Here is a 12222-nt window from a genome sequence, read left to right as displayed (position 1 = left end):
TTGCTCTAGGACATACTGCTACATTTGAACTAAAGGGGTCAGCAACCTGCAGGCTGAATCTAGCCCACATGTATGGACACAGCCCTCTCCCTGCATCTGTGCCGGGACAAACACTTACCCCTAGTCTAAGGTGGGTGGATAGGTCATGCCAGCTCAGAACCAGGAAAGGTTGCTTGCCCTGCTCTACAGCAAACTATTATTTAACAATTTTTTTGATAGTTTCCACCCCTAAGTTTATTTCAAATATAAGCAGTGCCCCTTTAGCTATATGGAAGTTTTAACTCTTTAAAATCAGGAGTGCTCAATTTCCAGCCTGTGAGTTGAAACCAGCTTGCAGGGACCACCCCCCCAGACCCAGAAATGTGACATGAGGGGGAGGGCAGGAGAGGCAGCATTTTGCCATCACCACTGCCCACTACCAAAGTTGCCATCCCTGTGTAGAGCCCTATGAGCTAGGTGATACAGCTCCAAGCACCAGATCACAGCAGCACACAGGGTCACACTCATGAATCAGCTACAGGGCAGATATGGCAAGCAGTCACACTTCTTTTTTTAGACGTTTTTCATGTTCCAAGTCAAAACAGCCAAATCCATGAGTCAGTCCACAACCAGCAAACATCCTCTACCCCCCACTAGGGGCTTCAGATATTTCCAAAGCCTTTTGGCAGGCATCCTACGTGTAGGCCCAAGCCTGGAGGCTTGGGGTTTGGATACCCCCAATTTTTGCCTGCTCTTGGCCATATGGCTGCAGAAGCAAGCTACGGAGGAGCCTCCCATTTCCATAAAGTGGGCATTAAGCCCCAACACCTTGGTGGGTACTAAATCACCAGAAGAACAGTTATCCCCAAGAACACTTAAGGGAAACTGCCTTCACAGACCCCGATGGATACATGGTGTTTCCTTGGTCCAGCCCAGTATGCTGATGCTGTACTGGATGCAGCCTATGGCTGGACCTCAGGCCACTTATCCAGCCCACAGGGCAGAAGGTTGAGCACCACTGCTACAAATCATACTCCTGATAAATTATATTTAAGTTGTAAACATCCACTACAGCAGCAAACAAGCTTTCATTTTCAAAGCTAAATGGTGCATCTCTTAACCCACTGTTCAGAGTCTCATTGCACAAGCTGAATAAGTGAACTCCAGGAAAGGGGTAGGGTATAAAAGTGTCCTTCAGAGAGTTTCCAAACTACAAGGGGGAGGGGGAGGGCACACAGGAAAAAAAATAATTGGCCAAGCAAGTTCAGAAATAAAACTTAGAAGCTACATATATTGTCTGACATGGGATAAATTTATTTCATAAAACAAAGCAAGCCGATTGTAGTTACCCACAGTTTGATTATGAAGTGCAATGTGACATTTTGTGTAATCCGTATGTTTACACATTAGTGCATCTAGTCCTTTGAATTAAAGTTATTGCACATAGAAATCAAATCATATAAAAAGACCTGTGCACAAGACATGCAGACATCATGAAAGGCAAATAATGCCTACATGATGAAAGCAAAAATCAGAACAATCTACACAGACTGGAATGGTCAAACAGGAGGTCAGCTAACAAATATAAGCCGCTAATATTGCAATTAAATGTAACCAAAAATAGGTGTTCAAATATAGAATTGATTTTCAAATATATTAAATGCTAATTTTCTTTATTACGTTTCAGGCAAGGTGCTGTTTAAAAAACTTCACTATAATAGCATCATTTAGAGATGGTAAATCATCAAAAGTTACACAAGGTAATTTTGATCTACATCAGCTGTGACTGAACACAATATACAAAAAATTTTTTTAATTTACATTTTAAAAGAAAAAAAATATGCTATTACAAGAGGAGCTAAAAACAACTCACCTTTGTAAACTAAATTTACATTCTCTGACAAATACATGAGCAGTTGGCAACACTGAGTATCAGGGGAAAAAGTCACAGATGTTAAACATTGGATATGTAGTGATCAAATAGTTAATGTGTATATTTAGTCTTGAGTCTCCATACAGAATATAAATAAAAAGGCAGTTTTTTTTCCTTAGTTTTGGCCATTAATTAGCAGAAATAGTCCTTAAATATAACCAGCTTCTGATCAGCTTGAGTAACTGCAAATACCTTAATTCCTATGTCACCTACAAAACTTTGAGAAACAAATGCATAGGGATCAAAGTCTGCCCTCAACAACAGAGATAATCCTCACAGCCATCAAGTGAACTCACTTCAGCTGCAGGGCTGTAACAAGTCAGAATTTGAGCCCATGCTTTTCCATTGTAAACACTGGTGTGATGGGGAAATTCAGCAACAGAAATTCTCCTGCCAGAAAGTTTTTCATTGTCTCTAGAGACTCCATACACAAGTAAGGTAACTAAAGATTTCTGGTCATTATATGCAGAATTAGACATTTCCACGTATGCTCACCTCTGTAACAAACATTCAGAATTAAAATCACAAACCGTGGTGATTGTACCTCACTATAAGGCGGCTTGTTATGGTTTGGTCTCATGGCTTTGCCTAATGTTTTCCCAATCACAAAATCCTTACAATTCCCACCTTCAGATATTTTTGTTTGTTGGTTTTATGGCTACTTGCTTCCCAAAAAACCCACAAAATTTGCATGAAAAAAATAAGTTAATATGTATACCTCAGACTGATTCACAATATTACCTATACATCCAATTTACATTCTTTTCTCCTGAAAGCATTTCATATTTCGATTGCTTGACACAAGCTATTGACTGCAGAAGTGAAAGAACATGAAACAGTTCATTCTACACCTCCAACTGCCTGAGCGAGAGAAAGTCTTCCAGTTGTATAAATGTGTTTCTTACTGCAGACTCCGGTCATTTGGCATGCGGTTCCTTTGCTGCCAGAACAATCTTTCAAGGCTGAACCATACGTTAGCACAGTGTGACAACACAAGCTGAGCAATTGTGTCATCTAGCTCCTTGGTCTACCTACAATGGTTTCTCTGGTTTCCTTACCTCAGAGAAGGTCATCTTAGCCTCCATAATAAAATCCTGACAGCAGCTGTTAGAGAGAAATCAACTGCTACATGGGATGAAATGGAACTTCCTATCACTGAAGTAAGCAGGAACAGTAACCAGGCAAGTGAAGTGCAAAGATATGATCTAAGCAGTCCTCAAAAAAATTTTTAAAAAAAAAGGAAAGGGAGTGAGGAAAAGTGTGGCACAAGTCAAGGGCAAAAACTACTGCACGGTTTTAAAAAACCATGAAAGTAAAAGTAGTAATACTGTAAACTGCGAAGTCTTCACATTTCATGGTTGATTAGCAGCCTCCGTGATTGAATCTTTTGATGGGCAAGTAGACGAGCGGGGATCCATGGCCGAGTGCATTAGAGGAATATAAACATCATCCATGTTTGGCATGACAAAGATTTTCTGGGAAATGTAGATAAAAATAAAACAGGTATACTGAATACTTCATTCAAACTTTTTTGGACTCCTGACTAGTTTAACTAAAAAAATTAAAGTAGCATATTTAAATAGATTCCCCATTTCCCTGGGGCTGACAGTCTAGTACAAATTAGGATACACAGGCTCTGCAGGGCCTGCTAGCTTCAACTGTCTGATTGCTTGAACCCAAGCTGCACAGGACTTCAGAAGTGCCTGAATCTGTACACTCCATAACCAGAAATAGGGCCCACTGGAAAATGCAGATTTCTTTCCTGTCCTGTTCTCTCTTGTGTACCTCTAACTGCAATTTCTTTACAGTACTATTCAGGGCAATTACTTTGGTCTATAAAGTCTGCTCTGTAGGATTATAGTCATGGAGACGAAAACTGCTTCCTGTCTAGCTCTGATTTACAAATGTTTGAAATTATAGTTTTTCCTGTTCTATATGAGTGGGAAGCATCAGTTTCTTCCAACGTTATAATTAAAAATCAGACAAACAGGTCAGTGAGACCCATTCACCACCTACTTAGAGCACTGACATGCCAACTGCGAGACCTGGGTTCAGGTCATCCCTGCTCTGTCTGATTTGAATCAAAAATAATTTGAACCCAGATCCCCCACCCTGAGCAAGTGCCCTAGTCCCCAAGCTATTGTTTATTCTGGAAAGTGTGCTTCTCACCCCAGAACTCCCTCAAGGAAACATTTGTTGAGCCTGGCAGATTCCCAGAAGCAGTTGCAGTTTTAATGAATGGTACCTTCTTTCCTACCATAAAACAATTTTGCCAAGATTCCCACCCAGCTCCAGTCATAACTACCCCAGAAGCTACCACTCCCCCCCACTTTGGGCTCTCTTGAAGGCCAATATTAGTTGCCAGATTTTCAGAAGTGCTCAGCATCCAGCAATCCCCATTCAGAACCCAAAAACTGCTGGGTGCTCGCTGGTTAATGGAAATCTGGCTACGTACTACATGAGTCTGTGTTAGGAAGTGGGTAAAGAGCAAAAAAAAGAACCGTTTTGCCTTGTGACCAACTGCCTAAATGAACAACATTGTTAGGAAAGCATACCTGAAATTCTTGTTCCAGTTTCTTCTCTATCCACTCAGTCACGTGAACCAAAGTCACTTCTCGCTCACCAAGCTTTGGCCGAGCTTTTAGCTCTAAGTAAGGAGGTCTTTGGAAACCGTACCTCAAGAGTGTACACAAAGGAGAGGGGTTATCATACCTGTGTCTCCCTAAAGAACATGCTTAAACACACTCAGTGTGAATGCAATTCAAGTTCTCATAGCTGCTCCAGGCCAGCATTCCAAATGATCATTCATGCTGCTTTGTATTGCATTCAAAATCCAATACAGAAAGCTTAGCTGCATGGCTGTCACATTTCCTCAGGACTCTTTTGCATTTTAAAAGGCTCTGAAGTTCACTCTGGTAAATTCTAATTGCCATCCTTAGCACAACTAATGCCATCATAAGCCCAAAGTCCCAGAAAAATATTGTATCGCAAAGCATTTAATGGGATAAAGGAAGGACTTGCACTCCTTAACGCTGACAATCCCAAAATACCCACACAAAGATAAGAATGTGCACCCCAATGTCTTTGGTCAGGGAGATTAGTAACAGTTGGAGATGACGTGGCATTTCCACCTCGTGCTGCACTTACCATATCCTGTCGGTGGGTGGTGGTGGAATGTTAATTGCTAGTGTTCCTTTACATTCTTGCACTTCAACGGTTAGCAGCAGTGGAGTATTAGATACCTCTTCAATCTTCTTCTTAATGAACTCAGTCTCTGTGGCTTTTTGGAAATATTTCGACTTGGTGATTTTATCCACAATTCTCATGATTTTGCTTGTCCGATGTCCTCCAACATACCTTCAGAGACAGCATAAGAAAACTGCATCATCAAAATGCCCTCAGACAATCAATAGCTTCAGGCTATTTTTCTCTGAATAGTCCACATATACTTGGAAGGAAGGAGACAGCAAGAGCTAAAAGGTTTAAAAACCACTGATGGGACTTCAAAGCAATAGACCAACATGAAGAAAATGTAGGTTGAATAGCAGCAAAAGCATACTGGGAAACAGAGAAAGCCCCACCACTTGAGAAATGTAATGTCAAATCACTACCAAAACGATAACAGGGAATTTTCAAGGGGGGGCATAAGAGTTTAAGCCCCTCAAAGTCTTTGTGACAGTTTAGGGAGGAATCCTGTATTGTGTGGGGAATGTGCTGGGGGAATGTTTCCACAGGTTCTTAGGTATCTAAAGAAGCAGATCAACACATCAGTTGGATTGCTAAAAAGTGATTGGTGTCTATCTGCCAATCAATTGGAGTAAAATACTTGAAAATTTATATTAAACATCAGTGCTTCCAAGTACCTAAATCTGAAAGTCTGAGTCTAGAAGTCTTGAAAGTTCTTTGCCATTTTGACTTTAAGTTCTCTGAGACAGAGTCTTTTTCTGCTTGCTTTGCATAGTACCAGCTAAATGGACCAAAGCTGTTTGGGAACTTCGGGCAGGACAGCAATACACAGGAGCTAGGTTTTTCCAAGGACCCTGCTGGTTACAGGAGTTGAGCAGCTGTTCCCCCCACCTCTGAACGTGCCTGCTTTCCACAAGCCTGTGTTAAACCAACACAGCTACAACCAACAACCCTGTATGCAGAGGAGCTTTTCCCTCCAACAGTCACAGATGGTGTAAAATAGATGCTTTATTGTAAAGACTGTGTGTGTCCAATCCTGGGGATGTAAGCCCCCTAAGAAATTCATAAGGATGGAATTGCTGGCATTTTCCATACTCCTGCAATGCCCCCATCATCTGCTGAAAGCAATAGTTTGTAGCCCGTGAGACTTATGGAGAAAAGACAGTCCTGAAATGTCAGCAGTGGGTAACATGAGTCCTCCCACTCTACATTTCATGCAGCTAACACGTCACAGTTCCAGCATTCAGTGCTTTTCCCTAGGAACTCAGTGGGCAAGACACTACGCTGATATGAAATGACATTGCTCCATTCATTACAGTTCACTACTAAGCATCAGCTATGTGGGAGCAGCAACCGGTGCTGCAGAGATGGCTGTACCCCTCACTCAGCATGCACTTCTCACCAGGCTGAGCAGACCTATGGAATCAGAAGTTATGGACTGTAATTGTGACATTTTGAAGTTTTTAAACTTACTATAGATATAGGAAACCTGAAATTAGATTTAAAGAAAAAAACATCAGAAAAGAAACCATAGGAAGGAATGAAGCAAGCCTAGAGGAGGAACAAAAATTCTTCTCAGCTCTCTGCACAGAGCACTAGGGGGCTGTGTTGTACAGTCCAGGCTTTCTAAAAGCCTTTCAAGAGAAAAACTGGCAATGAAGGAGAGGCTGAGTATCAAATGATAAATTCTTAGTACTTCCCTAAATATCAAGTTTTGAAATACACAAGTTACCCTGAAACTACAGTTTCAAATCCCAACAAGACTGACAGACAGTCCTTCAAGCTCGCTAGGGATGCAACACAGCTGTGGTCTGGTAGTGGATTAAACACGATGCTTGGAATCAGGAAACTATTCATTCAATCCTTAACTTGCCACTAGGTAAGTTAATGGACAAGTTACTGGAAGTTTCTATGTCCAGTCACATTTGTAAATTTGGGATGGTAATATTTACTGCCTCAAAAAGTTATTTAAAAAAATTAAAAAGCCATTAAAAAAAACTGAGCAGTACATAATTCAACTCTGCAAAGGCCTGCGGATTATACCTCAAAACTCAGCCTCTGCTGAAATACCTGGTATGAATACTTATTTATCAACATCTCCCTTTCTCCCTCTGATACGTGGAGCATTTGGTTGCCACTCTCCACCCCAGAAATGGCCATGTTTCAGTTATATCTTTACAGGAATGAAACCCACTGACCTTCCAAGAGCTGCAGCATCACCATGGGTGGAATTTCAGAGACTACAATAGTAGAGTAAACATGTGAAAAACCCAAATAAAACACCTTACCCCTCTGCTCCTGGAGCCAGCTGCTTCTCTCCACCCATCAGCTCAGGGGCATCATCCTCCTCTGAAGACCCAGCACTAGAGGATTCTTCATCACTGTCTGCAAGGCAATACGCTCTTGGCCTGAAACTAAGAGAGATCACAATTTCCAGGTCAAAACGTAACATCCTTTACTACCTATGGGTAGCTCTCATGTAATTATACTAGACCAGGTGATATTCCCCCACCCAACGCCACCACCTTTCCCCAGTTACCCAGTGAGGTAAATAAAGGTAAAATGCATGCTGACATGGTTTACAGGGTCCTGATATTAAACGCACACAGATTCTTTTACACAGGAAAAGAAACCCTGTTTTTCTTCAGTAAAACGGAATCCAATCTTGTATGGGAAGCTGTTACATCGCAAGACAGAGAAGAACATGGCCACTTTGCATGCCACTGAACAGAATGGGGGATGGTTTAGAGTACGTTTGCAAACACATTCCTCTTGGTGTTAGTGTCTCTCCAAAGGGATGGATATGATGCAGGGTAGATGGAGTTTTCTTTCTTAAACTCTTGACAAACATTAGTTTAAAAAAATAGCAAACTGACAACACACAGTGAAACCTGGTACTGAAGAGACAGAGCTATACTGAATGATACCAAACTCCTTTCAACAAATTTTTACTGGGGGGCCCAGACAAGAAGTTGTATGCTTGGTTCTGGAAGCAACTTCACAGTGCCAAATGTCATGTGGTGTTTTTAGTTGGCTTTTATAAAAGGCCTCTTGTACTCAGTCACAAGCAGAGTTGCACAACACAGAATCTAGTTTTCCTGTTACATCGAGTAATAAGATGGTCACTAGACACCAGATTCCTGAGTAATGTGTAAAAACAGTGCAAGTTATACTGATGGTGAGCTTAAGGCTGATAAGTGCATTTATAAGAATCCAAGAAAATGAAACCTACATGCTGAAGGGCCAAAAGTAGGTTTAAGATAAAAGTATCCTGTCGAAAAGCAGAGTTCAGTTTACTCTCTCCTATTGACTGCTTTACCTCCTATGCCCCATCTCTTCCTGCTCATAAGAAGACATCAAATCTCAAAGCACTTATGCCCATTTATGGCAAACACAACATGCTCGTCTTTAATTGACACTGGATTAGAGCAGGGGCTGAAAGTGTTTTGTATTGTACTCTCCAAAATGAGTGATGACCCAAGATTGGTACTTGATTACATCAGTGACTATGAAGACAACTGCCACTGTGCGGAAGCAGCAGGGCAGGGAAGCTAAAATAGAAATTCTGAAGTATACTGAACTCAATTTCCCAGTAGCCTCTAACCAACCCAAGTCTGTGCCTGAAATTGGTGGCATTTCATACTCGACTTCCATGGCAGAGTATTGCAAAAAGGCATATTCTTAATTTGGGTTGGTTAAGGTGAGATAGATGAGATAAAACAGTAGTGAGGACAAAGCAACGTGGGCTTTAATTTGCGTTAGCAACACCACTTCAATCCCACACTCCCTTATATCTTAATTTGAGATGCTAGGTCTTTACTGTTTTAACCCAATTTGGGGTATGGACTTGCAACACAATCATTATGGGGTCCTGTAATTTACCCTTGATTTTACTCCTCAATAAGGAGCCGATACAGTGATGTCATACTGTACATAGTGTTTGTTCCATTTTTACCCTGAAATCAAGTTAATCCTGAGTAAGCGTGTTTGTCCACACCCTTAATTAATTAAAACACTCAATGACTACAAAAGCTACAGGGCACCAGGAGAAATAAGGTCTTTAAGGCTCCATCTACAAGAAAATTTAAAGTAGTGTAACCAACTGATGGCACTACATTAGTTAATATTACAGTAGTTATGCCTATAGTTACTCTGGTATTCCCCATCCTTTACATAGGGAGAGTAACAGTAGGGAAAAAGATACGCTAATGAACAAAAAGCAGCAACGATTTTTGTTGGCAATCTCTTTTATTATAGCTTCGTAGTTGCAGGGTCGGAAGGGACCTTGCAGATCTTCTAGTCCAACCCCCTGCTCTGGGCAGGAGAGAAAACTGGGCTCAAATGACCCCAGCTAGGTAATAATCAAGCCTCCTCTTAAAGACCCCCAGGGTAGGAGCCAGCACTACTTCCCTTGGAAGTTGGTTCCAGATCCTAGCTGCTCTGACTGGGAAGTAGTGTCTTCTAATGTCTAGTCTGAACCTACTCTCTAACAACTTGTGTCCTTCTCAACAGCTCGGAGGCAGAGAGGGATCTTGGAGTCATAACTGACTCCAAGATGAACATAAGCTGGCAGTGTAACAAGGCCAATAGCACCTTGTTGTGCATTAGCAGGTGCATGACTAACAGAACAAAGGAGGTGATGCTTCCCCTCTCTGCAGCACTGGTCAGGCTGCAGTTGGAGTAGTGTCCAGTTTTGGGTGCCGCACTTCAAGAGGGACGCGGGGAATCTCGAGAGGGTCCAGAGGAGGGCCACTCGCATTAGTGACCTTCATGATAGCCCCTACAGGGGGAGGTTGAGAGAGCTGAATCTCTCGTGAAGGCTGAAGAGACGGCTGAGGGGAGATCTTGCGGCCGCCTATAAATTTATTGGGGAGGTCAACGGGGAATAGGGGAAGCACTGTTTACTAAGGCGCTCCAGGGAGTGACTAGGAATAACGGGTGTAAACTAGTCAAGAGTGGATTTAGGTTAGATATTAGGAAGAAATTTTTCACAGTAAGGGTGGCCAGGATCTGGAATGGGCTTCCAAGACAGGTGGTGCTATCACCTAGCTTGGAGGTCTTCAAGAGGAGGCTAGACAGTCACCTGGCTGGGGTCATCTGACCTCGGTCCTCTTTCCTGCCAGGGGCAGGGGATCAGACACGATGATCCATTGTGGTCCCTTCCGACTCTACAATCTATGAAACTTATGGCCGTTATTCCTTGTTACTCCAGGAGGTGCTCGGGGGAACAGGGCTTCTCCCATTCCCCACTGGTCCCCCCTAGTAAGTTTACAGATGACCACCAAGTCCCCTCTCAGCCTTCTCTTGTGAAGGCTGAACAGGTTAAGGTCCCGTAGCCTCTCCTTGTAGGGCCTGCCCTGCTGTCCCCGGATCATGCGGGTGGCCCTCCTCTGGACCCTCTCCATGCTGTCCACCTCCCTCCTGAAGTGCGGCGCCCAGAACTGGATGCAGTACTCCAACTGTGGCCTGACCAGTGTTGCATAGAGGGGGAGGATCACCTCCTTGGCCCTGCTTGTGATGCATCTGTGGATGCATGACAAAGTGCGGTTAGACCTACTTACCATGTCCTCGCATTGGCAGCCCATGTTCATCTTGGAATTGATAATGACTCTAAGATCTCTTTCTGCTACTGTGCTTTTGAGAAGAGAGTTCCCCAAACTATAGGTATACTGCTGGTTCGTACTGCCCAAGTGCAGCACCCTGCACTTGTCAGTACTGAATCCCTCCTAGTCTCATTTGCCCAGCTATATCCTGTCCCTCCCTTCTAGCATGCCCACCTCACCACAACTGCATGATGGGGTGAGACTTAGATAAGCTTTTGAATGCAGTACAATTGAAAACTTGTCTAAATCTATCGCCAAGGCCTAATAAAAAGGTATCACCCACAAAAATTCATCACTCCCCAATATTTTCCGGACCATCACTTCAACACTAATCAACCAAAGTTATTCTATGGAAACAAACACCTGTACATGTTTGGTGGGAAGTCTATTATCCTACACCAGATGAGGAATGCAATCTCCCTCCTGACTCTGTGGCAAACATCTCCTCAAAGATCCATTGGAAATGGCTTTGCAGACTGGTCAAGCTGTATCTCATTGCATTAGTGGGTCCAGAAATCTGATTAGTGACCTGATATAGAAGGCAGTTTAATTTTTTGCTGAAGAGAGTCCATCATGGATTCAAGAAAGTGATGTGGGAAAAGCAAACAGATGTTGCCCTTAACAAAGGTGTAAAATATTGCACAATAGCAACTAATTCTGAGCTTGCTGTTTGAAGGAATGCTGGATATACTTATGCTCAAATGCAATCCAGCCTTCTTAACTGACTGAAACTGGGGAAGAATAAATATGAAAACACTTCAGTGTTCGCATACATAAATGCAAGAACTTGAGGCTTAAACAGCTATACAATGCAAGCTTCTGAGGTCTCTGGCTTTGGTCAAGAGGGAAGTGCCCAGGATTATATTTTACTTGTGTAATGTTTCACATCTTGTCAAGGACATGCAATTTAGAGATTTATTTTTTTTTCATTCTTGTTCTTCTAGTCTGTTTTTTGAGTTTTGCTTTCTTAAACGAACAATGCTGAGCACTTACAGAAGCCACTTGCCACTGCACAGAAAGTAGACAGAGCAAGTTACTAACGGTTTGTGCATGGAGTCCGACCTATCTCTAGAAGAGTTCAATGCAATGCACCAATATTCCAACTTCTTGAAGAACATGTTTAGAGAACAAGAGCAATGATCAGCCTTGCCAATACTAAAAGGGTTTTCTAGTATAATTTTAGCAGTAACTTATACCAGCAAAAGATTTCTACCAGCTAAGACACTCACACATTTTCTCTGCATTAAATTAACCAGCCATCTTTACTAAGACCTTATCAGATTTGGTGATGGAGTGGTGTCAAATACGTGATTATGATGGAAAGGTATGCTGGAGCTGTAGCGTTGGTCCTGAGGTGACAGCGTAGGATTTTACTGAACTACCATTGCACTTTCTGCAGTGTGCTGTAGCAGACAGGAACAGTGTTGTATACGGGAATGCGCCACAAGTTTCAACCTGGATTAGCCTGACTGCATTTGCACACACATTTCTGAGACCTGCTAGGGTAATTTATTTGTAAGG

General features: G+C 42.3%; 1 protein-coding gene across 7 annotated transcripts in view; it reads right to left on the bottom strand.

The window, feature by feature from the left end:
- Positions 1-1270: 1270 nt before the first annotated feature.
- TEX2 (testis expressed 2) overlaps positions 1271-12222 on the bottom strand; it is a 118906-nt gene continuing 107954 nt past the window's right edge. For 6 of the 7 annotated variants that reach the window (XM_019494210.2, XM_006271217.4, XM_006271216.4 and 3 more), the window contains 4 exons: positions 7387-7512; positions 5060-5269; positions 4468-4588; positions 1271-3387 (listed from right to left, as the gene is read on the bottom strand). In XM_019494210.2, the coding sequence (XP_019349755.1) occupies positions 3265-3387; positions 4468-4588; positions 5060-5269; positions 7387-7512 (580 nt within the window). In that variant the 3' untranslated portion in view covers positions 1271-3264. Of the gene's footprint in view, positions 3388-4467; positions 4589-5059; positions 5270-7386; positions 7513-12222 lie in introns of those variants that run through there. The other variant, XM_059732056.1, reaches the window with a different exon arrangement.

This window comes from Alligator mississippiensis, chromosome 8 (assembly GCF_030867095.1).
Source record: "Alligator mississippiensis isolate rAllMis1 chromosome 8, rAllMis1, whole genome shotgun sequence".
Classification (NCBI taxonomy): Eukaryota; Metazoa; Chordata; order Crocodylia; family Alligatoridae; genus Alligator; species Alligator mississippiensis.
Note: the sequence above shows the minus strand (reverse complement) of the source record. Positions and strands in the feature narration are given on the sequence as shown.